The 16,801-nt window shown below is 48.7% G+C and overlaps 2 protein-coding genes across 2 annotated transcripts; one reads left to right on the top strand and one right to left on the bottom strand.

Moving 5' to 3' along the window:
* Positions 1-12,108: 12,108 nt before the first annotated feature.
* LOC120682534 lies at positions 12,109-12,969 on the bottom strand. The gene has a single exon (XM_039964492.1). The coding sequence runs from the start codon at positions 12,877-12,879 to the stop codon at positions 12,358-12,360; it is 522 nt and encodes a 173-aa protein (XP_039820426.1). The 5' UTR covers positions 12,880-12,969; the 3' UTR covers positions 12,109-12,357.
* A 158-nt stretch (positions 12,970-13,127) lies between these two features.
* Positions 13,128-13,873, top strand: LOC120681312. Its single transcript, XM_039962820.1, has 3 exons — positions 13,128-13,142; positions 13,373-13,551; positions 13,702-13,873. Exons 1-3 carry the CDS (start codon positions 13,128-13,130, stop codon positions 13,871-13,873), a joined length of 366 nt encoding a protein of 121 aa, XP_039818754.1.
* Positions 13,874-16,801: the final 2,928 nt, after the last annotated feature.

The following is a 16,801-nucleotide window of genomic DNA, read 5'->3' as shown; positions in this document are numbered from 1 at the left end:
AGCCATACGAATTCAGCAAATCGTTGCTTTCATTACGTCCCTGCAGCTCCAACTCTGTTGGAAAATTCTGCGCCTTACATGTGAAAGGAAAAGGAGGTCTACTTCACATGTCACTGATGTCTCACAATTCAGCCTTATTTTCAATGTCCATTCATTTCTCTGCGAAAGGAATTTTAAAAGAATCTTCAATCATCTGCAGTACGTATTCTACTTAGCTAAGCTTGTATTCTGCTCCATTTCCTTTCAGAGTACTCAACGACAGCAAAAGGAGATCAATCAGTATCCTACTGTCTATGATTGTTGAGGAATGTTGAGTACTCTATCCTGCTTGTGATGAGTGAATTGTCAACCGTGCGGTGTGATCGTGTGCTTGATCTTTGGATTGTAGGTACACGGGCGTCAAGTGTTGACGGAGAGCTGCCGTGGAAGTGCTGTGGCCGATGGACCGTGCGGTGGACGGCGGTGAAGGGCAGCCGGGACCGGAGCTCGTACCGGGCGGTAGCTATGGCGTCCACTCCTGGATCGAGGGCGCAAGTGGCGACGGAGGGCGGGTTTCTTAGTTTGCGCCACAAAACCAAGGAGGCGGACGGCGGTTGAAGACGCCAAGTCGTGGAGGCACGGGCGTCGGTCTCGGGACCGACGGAGGCGACGGGCGTCGACGGCGTCTAGGGCCTCGCTGCGGGCGAGGAGGTGACGGGTGTCGGGCGGCGTCTAAGGCCGTCAGGAGGCCGAGGCAGGAACGGCGTCTAGGGCCACGGTGTGGAGGCGGAAATCTCCCCGCGCGTGAAGTTTTGGCGGTTTTCTCAAAACCGGCCACCTACCCGGGTTTCGCGGACCCCCCAAAAACCGCGAACCGGATCTTCATCGACATGGCGGCATCGCGGAGAAGGCTTCGAGTCGAAGAAAGAAACTCCGCCGTCGGATGAGATCGTGTACATATTTCCGGTTTTGCCCCTACGGGCGTTTTAGTGTCTAGTTTGAGTCGAGGGTATTTTGGACCCCTGCGTGGGCACCTTAAATACCCCTCACCCTCTCATCTCTCTCCTTTGCGCCAGCCAACCAGAACAGAACCGCCTCTCCCTTCTCCTGGCGCCACCCCCCTCTCTCCCTCTCTGTTCTCTCCCTCTCTTATCTAGGAGTAGAAGCTGAACCATGGGATTTTGAGTTTTTGTACTGAGATTGATCGGGAAAGGAGGCCTTTCCCTCCTTGTGCCCTCCGGGGTTTTGAATTCATCTCGTTCTTGTTCATATTGTGCCTTGTTTGATTGAATTTCGATTTTCTTTTGTCGATTCATGAGCGCAAATTGATGGCTTTATTCTTGATGTTTTCGTGGCTCTTTGTAGTGATTCAAAACCATCTAGCCTAGTGCTAAACCCCCCGGAATCACGAGTCACCACGAATCGAAGTTTTTGCGTTCTTGATAAAACCCCAATCTTGCTTCGAATTTCGTCGATTTCTCCCAAACCATGGAGTAATTCGTCGATTCCTTCCGTGGACGTATTCACAAGTCTCTTGTGATCATGCCTACGAAATTTGGTGAGTTTTGGACTTGATTTGGTCACTCGATCATCAAGTGTTCAAAAGAACACGGGCTGAAAAGCGTTTCTGGACTTTGTTTCATCTAGCACCGGATGAACCGACGCTTTGAAATTGTGTGCGTCGGATCAAACCGGTGTATAGATGTTTCTCACGTTAGGGTTTTTTCTGCTTGTCGTCTGGTTGCACCGGTGCTTTCTCTCGCAAGCGCATCGGTTCAACCGGCGAGTGTCTTTTTGCTGCTGTTCTGCCCGTTTGACCGGCGTATAGGCTTCGGTGAACGTCGGTTCAACCGGTGGGTGTTCGGTTCAGTTTTGTTGCCTCTCTGGACAACTGCACCGGTGTTTAAATTCGATTTTGCCGGATCATCCGGTGTGTAACATCGGTTGAACCGACGCAGTTCAAACCATTGCGTCGAATCAACTGGTGCTTGCTTTCTCGTGCTGCCGGCTCTGTGCATCGGTTAAACCGACGAGGTGCCCCTGTGCACGTCAGTTCAACCGGTGTGTATACCATGTGTGTTCCTCGGCTGCTTCTTCTCGCTGTTTGCTTACGCGTTACTTTTCGCTTGTTCCTAGGGCTGTTTTGTGTTAGTGTAGCTTCTCCATAGCTACTATACACTTCACCTAGGACTTGAGGGTTGGGTGCGAACTTGGGATCTTAGGCTGAGCTTCCGATTGCAAGAATTTTCAATTGGCTCCCATTCACCCCCCCCTCTGGTCGCCTTTTCGGTCCCTCAATTGGTATCAGAGCCTGGTTGAGGTTTTCAGTACCTTAACCGGTTCAAAAAACACTTGGCGACCATGGCGAGTCTTGGTAAGATCCCAGTGTTTTCCGGCGAGTACTATGCTTATTGGAAGGTTCGCATGCGTGTTTTTTTGCAAAGCATGGGAGCCGAGGTCTGGGATATCACCAAGAACCAGGCGTACGAGGTGCTTGCCGTTCGGACCTCTCCTCTTCAGGTGTCCGAGCACGAGGCTAACGCCAAGGCTGTCAATGCCTTGTTCGCTGGTGTTTCTCGTGCGGAGTTCTCACGCGTTCAGGGTTTTCAAGAAGCCCACAAAGTTTGGACGTGCCTTGAGAACTACCACGAGGGCACACCTCAGGTGAAGGCTAGACTGTTCGAGACTCACCGGCGTGAATATGAGAATTTCACACAGGGGTCGGGTGAGAGCATTGGCGACATGTTCAGTCGATTTCAATCGATTGTGAACAAAGTCAGTGCGAACAGATCTGCTGATGCCCTTGACTACACAGGGCACGAAAAGGCCCTCAAGTTGCTCTACGCACTTGACCGCTCTGTGTGGGATCTCAAGGTAAACACGATCATCGAGTCTACAGGCTAATAGACTCTGACCGTGAATGAGCTTTTCAGCAAGCTCAAGGCCACAGAGGTGGATAACCAGACACGAGCCAAGCTCAATGGTGCCCTTCCTTCCAAGAGTATCGCTCTTGTGACTGGCCCAGGTGGATCGAGCTCTAACGCTAACTCTGCTCTTGGCTTTTCTCTTGCCTCTTTGCCTTCTGTTACAGATGAGCAGCTAGAGACGCTAGGCGACGACGACTTGTGCCTCCTCATCAACAAGTTCCAGCGTGTCTACCACAACAGGCAGAGGAAGAAGAACCCCGAGTGCTATCACTGCAGCGATCTGAACCACTTCATCGCCGACTGCCCCAAGAAGTCCGGCGGTGGCCAGAACAACAACTTCGACTACTACCGCCACCGCGACCGTGACGAGGGAGGCTCCAATAAGGAGCGTCGGCGCCACAAGCACCGCAGTCGTGACAGGGGAGGATGCTTCGACAAGGAGTCGCTCAAGAAGCGCTTCCAGTACAAGGCCAAGAAGCGGGAGAAGGCTTTCCTGGCGCAGCTCAGCGACCTCGACAAGGGCTCTGACACCGACCGCTCTTCTTCACCAACATCGGACGGCGACGACAAGAAGAAGAAGAAGCGGGACAAGGATGCCACCGGCTTCATCGGCCTTTGCTTGGCGGCCGGTCAGCGCAAGGGTTTCTGCACCATGGCGGATGAGGCCAATGGTGCTCGTGCGTCTCCAGGTGGACATGCTACACCGACGCACGACGGCTCTTCTCCTGAATCCGAGAGTGATTCAGAGGTAAACTCCACTATTGACCTGCTTGATACTGAGGTTAGGGAGTTGTACGCCGCTCTCGACAATCAGAAGAGGCTGCTTAAGGAAGCAGCTAGAGAGCGTAGAAAGCTTAGGGCTGAGCTGGCTTGCGCTAGAGAGAAATCTGGTGAGGATGAGTGCGCTGGCTGCATATCTCACATGAATGATCTTGTTGCTCTCCGTGCCAAGCATGATGAGAACGTTGCGAACTTGGATGTTGCCAAGACTTCACTTGCTGATGTGTCTCATGAGCTAGCTAAGGCCAAGCATGAGCTTGAACTGTCTAAGGACGCTCCCATCGTTAGTGATGTGCTTGAATGCTATGAGTGTCCCATTTTTAAGTCTGATCTAGCTTCTTTGCGGTCTAAGTTTGCCACTGTTGTTGGTGAGCTAGAGGAGCTTAGATCTAGGCCTGTTCTGCTTGGTGCCTGTAAGCTTTGTCCCACGCTTAGGTCACAGCTAGATGAGAATAATGCCTTGATTAAGTCTTTAGGGAAGACTAAGGTCGGGGAGTCTAGCCCACCTATTGATTGTCATGTTTGCCCTGGTTTGATTTCTGATCTGGATAATCTTGCGGTAGAGAAAGCCAACTTGGATAATGAGAATACCTATCTTAGGACAATTCTGAGTTGGGTTTCTAGCAGTGAGCCGTAGTTGAGCATGATGATCAAGCAGTTTAAGCGTGGTGATGGTTTTGGGGTCGGTTACACATACACGAAGTCAGACTTTGACAAGCTGTATGGTAAGATCGGCAAGGCTGCTGGAGCTCCAAGTGCTCTAAACACTGCTAGCACGAGCACGCAGCCTTCGCTTGTTGACCCCGTGGATGGTGTGCTTAAAGAACCATCGAAAACACCTCCACAAAAGCAGGTTTGGGTTCCAAAGCCCAATGAGCTGAGGAATCCCCTCGATACGCTCCCTGCTGCCACAGCCCAGGTTGCCCAGAAGAAGGGGACTGCTCCTCCCCGTCCGCAGGTAAGGTCTCCACCTCCCAAGAGAGAGGTGAGGTATCACTGCGAGTACTATGACAGAGAGAGTCACCTGGAGGAGTTTTGCTTTAGGAGGAAGCGGGCTATGAGGCGTGAGCAGGAGAGACGCAACTCGGACATGTACTCTGCTCGGGTGCATGGTCCTCACCGGCATGGCGGTAGGCAAGATGCTAGGGCGCGCCGTGTAGGTGGAGGACAGGGAGACGGTGGTGGTTACCGTGCTCCAGCGGGTGGTCGCTTTGCCGGTCGTGCTCCTGGTCGTCCTCAGTATGGCTATGGACCACGGGACCGAGGCTTTGGAGGAGGTTACGATGCACCACGCTTTCCTCGGGGTGGTGGTCGTCAGCCTCGCGGTAGACGGGACAAGGGATACGATTTGCATGATTTTGCTAACCCTTCTGTAGAGCAAATGGCTCGACACTGGTTTGCTTCACACTTTGCTAACCCCAGTGTTGAGACATTTGCTCACCCTTTGTCTCGCTACTGATGTGCAGGTTGGAGGCTTGGAGAACATGTGGATCATGGACTCCGGTTGTTCGCGCCATATGACCGGGAATGACAAATGGTTTTCCAGCCTCACCCCAACGCGCCACAAAGAATACATCATATTTGGGGATAATGGTAAGGGCAAGGTACGTGGTGTTGGCGCTGTTAGAGTTTCTGATCGCTTCACCCTGAGAGAGGTTGCTTTGGTTTCGAATCTTGGTTTTAATTTGGTTTCGGTTTCGCAACTTCTTGAGGATGGGTTTGAAGTTCGTTTGAAGGAGGGTTGTTCTCGTGTTTTGGATTCCAGAGGAGATTTGGTTTGCCAGATTTCACCTCGCGATCGGGTTTTCTTGGTTGACTTCTCTGGAACTTCTCCTGGCCCTTCTCGTTGCTTGTTGGCTGGTCCTTCTTCCGATCTGTGGAGGTGGCATAGGAGACTTGGACATTTGAGCTTCGACTTGTTGTCTAGACTTAGCTCACTAAGCATAATCCGAGGATTGCCCAAATTGAAATTTGAAAAGGACCTTGTTTGCCATCTGTGTCGCCACGGAAAGATGATTGCTACTTCTCATCCGCCTGTTAATCAGGTGATGACCACTCACCCTGGAGAGTTGCTACACATGGACACTGTTGGTCCTTCTCGGGTGATGTCTGTCGGTGGGAAGTGGTACATTCTTGTGATCGTGGATGACTTTTCTCGCTATTCTTGGATCTTTTTCATGAGAACCAAGTATGAGGCTTTCGAGTTTGTTCGAGACTTGATCTTGAGGTTGAAAAATGAGCTACCCCAGGCCATGAGAGCGATTCGCAGTGATAATGGCACAGAATTCAAAAACGCTCGTTTTGACACCTTTTGCAGTGATCAATGTCTTGAACACCAGTATTCTTCTCCCTACACTCCACAGCAGAATGGGGTTGTAGAGCGGAAGAATCGGACGCTAGTGGATATGGCTAGGACGATGCTCGATGAGCATAGGACTCCTAGAAAGTACTGGGCTGAGGCGGTTAATACCGCTTGTTATGTGTCCAACCGTATTTTCTTGCGTACTTTCATGCACAAGACTTCTTATGAGTTGCGATTTGGACGCCAGCCCCGTGTTGACCATCTCAGAGTTTTCGGTTGCCGGTGTTTTGTGTTGAAAGAAGGAAAACTTGATAAGTTTGAGTCTCGCTCGTCTGATGGCATTTTTCTCGGTTATGCATCTCATTCCAGAGCATACCGTGTGTTGCTTATTGATTCTAACATCGTTAAAGAGACTTGTGAAGTCACTTTCGACGAGACTGCACCGTGCAATTCTTCTGTCTTTGAGGTTGCAGGAGATGATGAACTCGGCACCCCCATCTTTGAAGATGAGGAGGAAGAAGCTGCGGAGGGTGATGCTGAGGCCACCACGCGTGTTGTGGATCCAGTCGCCTCCGCCACGAGTTCAGACGATGATGACGGCCCTGATCCTACTACGTCTACTTCCCGGGGGCCAGTCGAGCAGGTGACTCAGCCTTCACCAGCTGCACCTGAGGAGGCACCAGCTTTGGTTAAGGAGGAGGCGACTTCGACAAGGGAAGCACCGCGACACATTCAGCGTCGTCACCCACCTCAACAGATGCTAGGTGAAATCAACGAGCGAGTCACTCGGTCCAAGGTAACAAGTATCGCTGGCTTTGCTCATTCAGCGTTTGTTGCCTCTTTTGAGCCCAAAGATATTGGACACACTCTTTCTGATTCTAATTGGGTCAATGTCATGCATGAGGAACTCAAAATTTTTGAAAGAAACCAAGTTTGGGTTTTAGTCGAGCCTCCACCTGCTTGTAATCCCATCGGAACGAAGTGGGTTTTCAAAAACAAGCAGGGTGAGATGGTTTGGTTGTTCGAAACAAGGCTCGTCTTGTTGCCCAGGGGTTTTGCCAAAAAGAAGGGATTGATTTTGAGGAAACTTTTGCCCCTGTTGCTCATTTGGAAGCGATTCAGATTTTTCTTGCATTTGCTGCTTCTAAGGGTTTTAAAGTTTTCCAAATGGACGTTAAATATGCCTTCTTAAATGTTTTTATCGAAGAAGAGGTTTATGTGAAACAACCCCCTGGTTTCGAAAATCCCAAGTTTCCAAACCGTGTTTATAAACTTCAGAAAACACTTTATGGTTTGAAACAGGCACCTAGAGCTTAGTATGATAGACTGAAAATATTTTTGCTGGCTCAGGGTTTTAAAATGGGATGTGTGGATAAAAATTTGTTCCTCATGCAGTCTGGCAATGATTTTCTATTAGTTCAGATATACGTGGATGATATTATCTTTGGTGGTTCTTCTCACGCTCTTGTCTCCAAGTTTTCTGAGCAGATGTCCAGGGAGTTTGAGATGAGTATGATGGGTGAGTTGCTGAGCAGATCAAGCAAACTCCTCAGGGCACGTTCGTCCATCAAGCAAAGTACACCAAGGACTTGCTGCGGAAGTTCGACATGAGTGACTTGTCACCTCAGCCGACTCCGATCAGCACTTCGACAGCGCTTGATGAGGATTTGGATGGCGAGGCGGTGGACCAGACGGAGTACAGGAGCATGATTGGCTCTCTCCTGTACCTGACGGCGACGCGGCCGGGCATTCAGTTCGGTGTCAGCCTCTGTGAGCGGTATCAGGCTTCGCCGCGCACCTCCCACAGGCAGGTGGTGAAACGCATCTTCAGGTATCTGAAATTCACCCCTGAGTTTGGTCTCTAGTACTCTGCGGATTCTTCTCTAGTTTTGGTGGGCTTTTCTTATGCCGATTTCGGTGGGTGTCGGTTGGATCGCAAGTCGACATCCGGCACTTGTCAATTTCTCGGTACATCTTTGGTGTCTTGGTCCTCTCGCAAGCAGGCTAGCGTAGCGCTTTCTTCCACAGAAGCTGAGTATGTTGCCGCTGCTAGCTGTTGCTCCCAGATACTTTGGATGAAACAAACCTTGCAGGATTATGGACTGAGTTTTGATAGGGTTCCCATCTTTGTAGACAACATGTCCGCTATTAGCATTGCAAAGAACCCTGTCCTACACTCCAGAACCAAACACATAGATATCCGGTTCCACTTCCTGCGAGACAATCATGAGAGAGGCCACATAGACTTGATTCATGTCCCTTCGGAGAGGCAAACCGCAGATATCCTAACCAAACCTCTTGAGCAGGACACCTTTGCTCGCTTGCGAGGGGAGCTTTGGGTTTGTTACCCCTTTTGATCGCTGACTTTTCTTTGGTTAGCTTTGTAGGGTTTATTTGTTCTTCTCTTAGTTTTCTAGGTTTGGTAGTTGCATTGTGCATATGCATTGTACATTTATGTATTTTGCATTGCTTCACTTGCACTAGCATTCTTGTATACATTGATATGATCTCCTAGTGCTTGCTAGTGTGAGTTTATAAACGTGATCATGAATTGCTTGCTCCACTGTGTATATGACACCATCTGAGTTAAGCTATTTTGATTTGAAAATTTGAAAACTTGATCACCCTGTCTTGGCTACTAGCATGCTAGGGCGTGTTGATATGCTTTGCTATCTCATTCATACTAGTGTAGCCTTTCGTTCAGCAATTCATACTTGACATGATCTAAAATTGATAAAATTGTTTGAATTGTGCTTGAAATAGAATGGAAAGATCCAGGTGGGATTGCTTGTCGCACTGATCGAGCTTTCGGGGGGCTCACTTTGCACTTGTGAGAACCCGGGCAAGGCTGTGCATGACTGAAACGAGTGCCTTAAGCTTCTGATTGCCTTTGGTATAGGCTTGGTCTCGTTGCTAAGTAAAGTATGACAAGCTTTCAACCCCTGGCATTAAATTGTTTGATATAATGAGATTGCAAAATCAATGTTCACAACATGCTTTGGATGTTCTTGGCTCACCTGTATGAGTTTGCTTAGCACTGTCTTTCATTCCCTACTTGCTAGTGTTAGATCAAGGGTGATGCTTTTATTTCTCCTAAACTGAACTTTTCTAGATCTAGACTGACTTGATATACCCTGTTGAGCTAGATGCAGGTCTTGTTTATGGATGCACACGTGCTTGTGACTAGTTGTTGCTCATATCATTGTATCCTTGAATGCTTTCACTTACACTTCCTGCATTGCATTCATTGCCTAGCATATGTTCAGGGGGAGTCTCAGTTTCAGGGGGAGCTTTAGGTCTATTTAGCCTTGATGTGTGCATGTGCCAACAAGGGGGAGAAGTTGAGTGATCGAACAAGGGGGAAAATTATTTGATTTTTGAGAGAACCAAAAACTTGTTGAGCACAGGGCCTTGAGGGTGCATACATTTGGTGAGAGTTGCATTGGTAAGGGGGAAATGAATTCAGTAGGAGTTTCTGCTTTGTTTAGCTCCTGGTTTTCCCTCCGCTTCTGACATGACTGTGTCGAGCCCTGCCTCTGTCTTTGAGGAGTCATGCTTGTGTTTGATCGATTGCGTCGAGTTGTTGCCCTTGTCTAAGGGAATCGATTTGTGCTTGGTCAAGTGACTTGTTCTTGCTTCTTTCGAGCTTTTGTAACTTGTTCAAGTTATCTCTTGCTTTTTTGTTCTTCACTGTTTTTGTTTCAATCTTGGTTTGTTTGTGGTGTGTTGACAATGCACTCATCAAGAGGGAGATTGAGAAATGTTGAGTACTCTATCATGCTTGTGATGAGTGAATTGTCAACCGTGCGGTGTGATCGTGCGCTTGGTCTTTGGATTGTAGGTGCTGTGGCCGATGGACCGTGCGGTGGACGGTGGTGAAGGGCAGCTGGGACCGGAGCTCGTAGCGGGCGGTAGCTATGGCGTCCACTCCTGGATCGAGGGCGCAAGCGGCGACGGAAGGCGGGTTTCTTGGTTTGCGCCACAAAACCAAGGAGGCGGACGGCGGTTGAATACGCCAAGTCGTGGAGGCACGGGCGTCGGTCTCGGGACTGACGGAGGCGACGGGCGTCGACGGCATCTAGGGCCTCGCTGCGGGCGAGGAGGTGACGGGCGTCGGGCGGCGTCTAGGGCCGTCAGGAGCTGTAAATCGCGAGACGAATCTAATGAGCCTAATTAATTCATAATTTGCTACAGTGATGCTACAGTAACCATTCGCTAATCATGGATTAAAATACCTTATTAGATTTGTCTCGCAGTTTAGCCCCAGGGTTCTGCAGTTAGTTTTATAATTAATATTTATTTAATACTTCTAAATACTAAAAAGTCCCTGGGACTTTTTTTAAGTCCCTATTCCAAAACACCCCTTCACATTGGCCGGCTCTTGCGGTTCGAGAGGCTCACTGGCTCCTGGGGATTGGCATGAAATCCAAGAGAGTTGAGATATGCAACGGTTGAAAATGGCGGCAGTTCATTTTCCAGAACCGGATAAGAGAGAATTTACATTGCACTTGTCAACAGTCTGAATGTTCAGAGCAGTTGATCTCAGCTTCCAGCCTTCCAGTCTTGATAATTGACCAGCTCACGCCATTCCTTCCAGAAGGTGAAATCCTCCTGATTTCTCGACAAATGACGCATCTGTTCACAATGTCGTATCCTTGCCATTGGATAATTGAGTTGGGCTGAAACTTCTGAAGCTTTCAAAATAAAGAAGCATGCATCATTGGGTTGGACTCCAGGGGATCGGCATCTCGCTTCTCGGGCGTCACAACCTTGTGCTCCTAACCAGAATTTCAACGTAGGCGTAGTAGACCTCCCGCGAGGTGCCGCATGCATTTGCATTGGGAGGCGTAGCTGCGGTTCCTTATCGAGATGAACTGTTGGACCAGCCGATGGACCTTTTTGAGAGAAGGAAAGGTAGGCGAGCGATCAGGTGTCTGACGCCACTTTTCTTGGAGTAATATGGAGATCTCTTCCTGCTTCAAGGACTAATTTTCTCGCCACATTTATTGGAAATGCACTGATAAGATGACAGATGAAATCATTAGGCTGTTCCTTTTAATTGAGAAAAAGGCACTTCACTTTTTCTTTGCGTTCAAGCCAAAAAAAAAGGTGGAAAACAGAAGGAAAATTAGTACAGATACTAGATCATTAGAGAAACAGTACTGCTTAAGAGGAGAAAATAAAAGAAGCTTAGGTGTTGATTGGGAAAAAGGTTGGAACAATATCTTCAGAGAAACAGAAATGAAATGGAAAGCTCAGAGAAACATGAAGCTCTGAGAGCTGAAGTCTGAAGATATCGTTCCAACCATTTTCCTTCAAGATAGAAACGGCACTTTTTCAAGGAAGCAAGTGCATGGTACATTGCTCTAGGACCAGTAACTTTTTATAGAAATTTGAAGGTTGTGTTGTCCATTTGTCCTTGCGCGGTTCTTCCACCAAACGACTGGCTGCTAATTTCCAGGGTATTAGTATCAGAGCTTGTTGCTCGCTCCTTCGTTCAGGTAAGTCTTCACCAATCCTTACCACATGTTGAATAAAAAAAGAAAAAAATCCTTACCACATAATTTGCCCTAATGAGTAGTAGTCCATCTCAAAATATAAAGGCATATTTTGTTTCTTTAAGGAGTTCGGGCAAGATTTGATCAATGATCACTCTATTAGAACATATATTTTGTGACCCAAAATTAATGCTATCAAATTTGTATTCAAAGGTACATAATCATGATTATGATTTATTTCTAATTATATCAATGATACATTGATAGAGGAATTGTGGGACAAAGTCCTGTCCTATCAAAACAAAAATCACCTTATATTTGAGATAGGGAGCGTATTAGTTAAAAGGCTCTCGGCTAAAAAAAACAAGTTATTTCTTTAATAAAGACTGATATTAAAGCGTCTGCACACAAATTAATTCCAAAGTTGCAACCGTTTCATTAGATTAGTACACAAATGTACTGATGAAGTACAATATAGTATGCTCAACTAGGCAAGATTCTTTATAGACATCCGTGATGCAGTTCACGTTAGAAGAGCAATTACTGCAAATCAAGGATGACAAAAGGACGAACAGCGAAAAAAAAACGTTCAGTTAGGGATAGTTCCTACTCATTGTCTTTCAACAGAACACAGAAAAATCCTTCATTTCCAACCAATCTTCCCATAGTTCAATTGCATCCATGGTGGCTGCATTACCCAGTCCAGATCAGCTCAGCTCAACAGAGATAAAATCAGGCAGTAATTCTACTCCGTGGGGGGAGATACTATCGATTCATCCCTCACCACACCACGCTTACAAAACACAAGAAAAAAGTAACAGAAAAAAATAGAACATTTTCTTTTGTTTTGTTTTGTTTTGTTGTCGAACTCCTATCTGCAGAGCGGGTTGTTGGGAGTGCCGCGTGCGACCTCGTCGGCGGCGTACTCGACGCTGCAGTAGCAGAAGGCGGCGTCCTTCTTGTTCTTCTCGACGGCCTTGAGGATGGTCTCGAAGACGGGGACCTCGCAGGGGATGCGGAGCACGCCCTCCTGCTGGAACCCGAACTCCTCCTCGGCCTCCCGCAGCAGCGCCGCGAAGGCGCGGTGCTTGAGGTACTCCATCGGGATGACGAACCGCTGCATCGCGGGGCCCACGCACACCGCCAGGTGGCCCTTGGGCGGCGGCGGCGGGGAGCCCGAGGGCGGGCTTTCCGTGAAGGACAGCGTCCGCTTGAGGAACTTCTTGGCCTTGCTCTCGCCGGCATTGCCGCCGTTGCCATCGGCGCCGGCGCCGGCGGTCGGCGAGCCGGGGTGCTTGGGGGCGACCGAGAGCTTCCGCCACTTCTTGAGCATCTGCTGCATGCGCACGATCTCGGTGATCTTGTTCGACTTCTTGGCGCCGGACTGCTCCATTGCCGCTTCTCCTCTTGGCTACGAACCCTGGGGGGACGAAAATTATGGTGGCCTTGGTGCGTTTTCAACGGGTTCCGTTGGGATGCTGTGGTGGTGGGATGGGAGCTCTGCGGCGCCGATGGAAGGGGGAATTTAAAGGCAGTTTAAAGGCAGGTGTGGGGTGTTGGCCCCAGTTAAGGCTCCTTCTCCCGTGGGTCCCGCAGGTCAAGTTTTTTTTCTCTCTATTCCAATTGAGTACCATAGGCGCAATGCTGAATCTGCGGGTAACCGTAACATACCACCTCCAGCGGTCGATTTTTTTTCCATCCACGTGCGCCGAGCCTACGCGACCTTATCCTCCGCGCTCCTCCTCTCCTTTTTTCCACTGCACACAGTCTTCCCCCTCCCTCCCATCTGAGATGGATCTCGAGCCATGGCGCCCCCTTCTGCTCGCGTGGCCGCAGCCCCAGGGCCAGGGCCCCGCCCCCGCCGCCGCGCCGCCCCGGCCAGGTAGCACTCCCCGTCTTCGCTGTCCTCCTCCTCTCTCTCTCCCCACGAGTCGCTGCATCTTCTCCGTGGCCTGCCGCTCTGGATTGACCCACTGGGCCCTTGCACGCAGGCGTCGGAGGCGATCAAGAAGGTGGTCTTCGGAGGCCAGGTCACGGAGGAGGAGGCCGACAGCCTCACCAAGAGGTCAGATTGCTTCCCCCACCCCCCCCCCCCAATCCCCGCTCCCTTGCTCCTCACCGAGCTTTCGTGCTCGTGCGTGGTCCTTTGATTCGGATCAGGAGATTCGTTCACTTCGGTTGATCTGAGACTGAACTCAGATGGTCGCTCCTCCAGGAAGCCATGCTCCGCGCCCAAGTGGAAGGAGATGACGGGAAGCGGCATCTTCGCGGCCGGGAGCAATGGCGACGCTGGGGAGGCCGCCGCCGCCGCGAAGCCCGCGCGGACTGCCCCGCGCCAGGTGCCAAAATCTGTGCTGAGCTTTTGTTTGGATACAAAAAAATTTTAAAAAAATATTAGCCAGGTTTTTTATTTGGATGTACATTTTTTTGTTTCTTCCATTTGATAAATTTCTCTCTGTCAAAATTTTTCTCGTAAATTTTTTTTATCTCACCAATTTTGTTTCTTGAAATCTTTTCTACCTACCAAATTTTCACTTGAAAAATTATTTGACTCATAAAAAAATGTCTGAATTTATTTTTCTCAGAAAACGATAAAAAAGTTTCTAAAAACAGAAAAAAAAATTGCTGTCGGAAAATCGACCGTACGGACGCCTCCCGTACGGTTGACCGTAAACTAGCAATCCCCGTATGAGGTTGAGGTTTATGCAGGAACGAGAATGCCAGTTCAGTTTTTTTTTTTTTGAAAAAAAAATGCCACTTCGGGGAATCTGAATAGGCTTGTATTGGCTATGCCATCTAGTCTAGGGCAAAATGCGGCCTTCTGCGTCAGTCTGGCAATGTGCAAGCTTATCTGAAATTTTGTTTCTTTTCTGTCGAGCAGCTCAAGCACCGTCGGCGGTTCAGATCCAGGGAAAACGGATCGGAAACCGCTGCAAATCTACCGTCACCTGCGGTCACCAATATTCAGTCAAACGAAGTGCCGCCGATCTGCAGAGCTTACTACCTTGCTTCGAAAACCACTAGTTGACCAAGTTTTCCAGCCTCTGCTGCAGATCCACAGCCTCTGCGCTTTGGACGGCCAGGAATCCAGCGAGACCTGCATGCGTGCCGGTGGGCTCGCTCTCCTTCTTCCTCCTCTGGATTCGCTGCTGGATGCACGCATTGAAAAGAGAGAGGGAGGGATCAGAATTCAGAACATGGCAGGTAATCGAAGGCACTAGCGACATGTGATGATCACACTGAATAATGCACCAGCCAGGCATTATACTAGCACTAATTTCCTGAGCTTAGCCAGCCAGCTGCCTGTGATTGCCTCTAATCATTTTGGCGGTTGGCAATGGCAGCATTGACTTGGATAGAGTATTATTCTGGCCTGCAAATTTCTTTTTCTTCAGATTTTGGGATCTACGGCGGCGTCGTCCATCTCTTCCGTCCTGCGCCGGCGCTACCGATCGATTGTGTCGTCCTGTACGAACGTACCACATGATGGCTGCGTGTTTTTTTAGTCTGAATGCTTAACCAAAGTCTGAACACCGCCATTGCGGTGGTTAAACGCTGGGGCAAGTGTCTCATGGCAAGGAGTTCGTTGCATCGCCGTCGTCGTCGTCTCCCTGCACGGAGTTGCTGGTGGCTGATTTTATTCGCAAGCTAGGGTGAGGCACGCCGCCGATGATCATTATTTGATTGGTAAGATTGATGGATTATTACTTGGGATCACGACGGGGAAACCGAACCGGCAGGAGACCAATCATTTTTGGTCAGTGTAGCGGCGGATTCTCTTTTCACCTTTCTTGCATCGCCACTGCCTACTAGGTGGTGCGGTAGTGTCTGCTCTGAGAATTTGGCCCGTTCCTCGCTATCCAAATGCTACTAGTACTCGCTACAATTCATTTAATTTCATAAACCCCGTGGCACACTGGCACAGATGAAGGCATCTATATATGTGTGTTGTGCTCTTGATCTAGAGATGTACTGTAACATGATTGGCGTGCACTTTGGTTGATGACAACTTGACATGTGGCTCCCTCGCCAAAAGGAAAAACACTTGACATGTGGCTGCTCCTGTTACTACGTACGTACAGCGAGTCAGCGGTCAGATGCTTGTGACTTGTGCGAAATAGCATATGGCCTAGTGGTTAGAAGAGCCTTAGTAGCACCTCAGTTTCTAGGTTTGACTTCCTACAGGAACGAATTTTCTATAATTTGACGGTGTTATGCTTTTAGTGGTAGATGACATTCCCATCGCAGCGAGGCGTCTGTGGTGACTTCGTCAATTTTGAGGATTTGTCAACTCAGTCTTTGACGATGCTCATAGGGTGAGGTTTACGTTCGTGCGTTGATATGGATGAATGTGCATGCATTGTGAGTGTCTGAGTTATACTGTGTAATTAATAAAGGATGGTTGTGACTTGTGACAACCGAGAAGAACAATATTTTTAGGGGGTTTGTTTACACAGTTCGTTTTTCGTTGTCAGTTAGTCGCAAATTGTGGTGAGGCACGTGACACACTTGAAGCTCCAGTAAGATCATCACTAAACCAACTAAGCAAGCGCAATTATTTTCACTCGTACTACATGTGGAAGTTCCTCCACTTCATAATGTTGCTATAATATTGTTGAGAATGGTGGTAGCCTCTACAAAGTTGCAGTCTGATACACAGGCCAAGTGTGTTAGTATTAAGTACAGGCCAGGAGGTGAAACGTGGAACCCCCCACAGTAACGCCTGTTCTTTCTTGAAAAAAAAAAGAGAAAATAACAACAAGGCCTGGTGATACATTCAGATGCCCCAGGGGATTGAAGGAGTAGCATCGACATGGCTAGCAGCCATTAGCGTAAACCATGGGAGCCCTTTACTATATATATTTTCCAATAACATAATAATAAACAGCTAGCAGTCATTAGTAACAAGTGGGAGTTTGAATAGAATTTCTACCCCTAGCTAGCTCGGCAACATGCAGGTCGATCGTGTGGATTCCTCCTTGGCATCACGACGATCTCTGCTGGCGCGGGTACACTACCGTACGTGCCTCTGAATTATATTTGTTTGGTAGCCGGCCTTGCTTGATACATTTATGAACGGAAACGTGATACGGCAATTTCGAAAGAAAAGGAACATGCAGTTATTCCGCTAGCCAAACACATAGCGAAGTAGTACTATTTTAAACTTTGAGATGCAGCTGAAACAGAATTAACAACCGCTCTCGTGATGCATGCGCATGCATGTAGTTTGTTCCTCTCTTGCAGCTAGCTGTCACTCTGTCAGCCTGTCACGATCAACTGTCATGCATGCTACTATAATTCACTACAAACGTACA

Source organism: Panicum virgatum, chromosome 7N (genome assembly GCF_016808335.1).
Source record: "Panicum virgatum strain AP13 chromosome 7N, P.virgatum_v5, whole genome shotgun sequence".
Classification (NCBI taxonomy): domain Eukaryota; kingdom Viridiplantae; phylum Streptophyta; class Magnoliopsida; order Poales; family Poaceae; genus Panicum; species Panicum virgatum.
Note: the sequence above shows the minus strand (reverse complement) of the source record. Positions and strands in the feature narration are given on the sequence as shown.

Coding starts and splice junctions, on each gene's coding strand:
- LOC120682534 (XM_039964492.1), bottom strand. CDS start 12,879: ATGGAGCAGTCCGGCGCCAAGAAGTCGAACAAGATCACCGAGATCGTG.
- LOC120681312 (XM_039962820.1), top strand. Junction 13,552..13,701: donor GCCGACAGCCTCACCAAGAG/GTCAGATTGCTT, acceptor TCGCTCCTCCAG/GAAGCCATGCTCCGCGCCCA.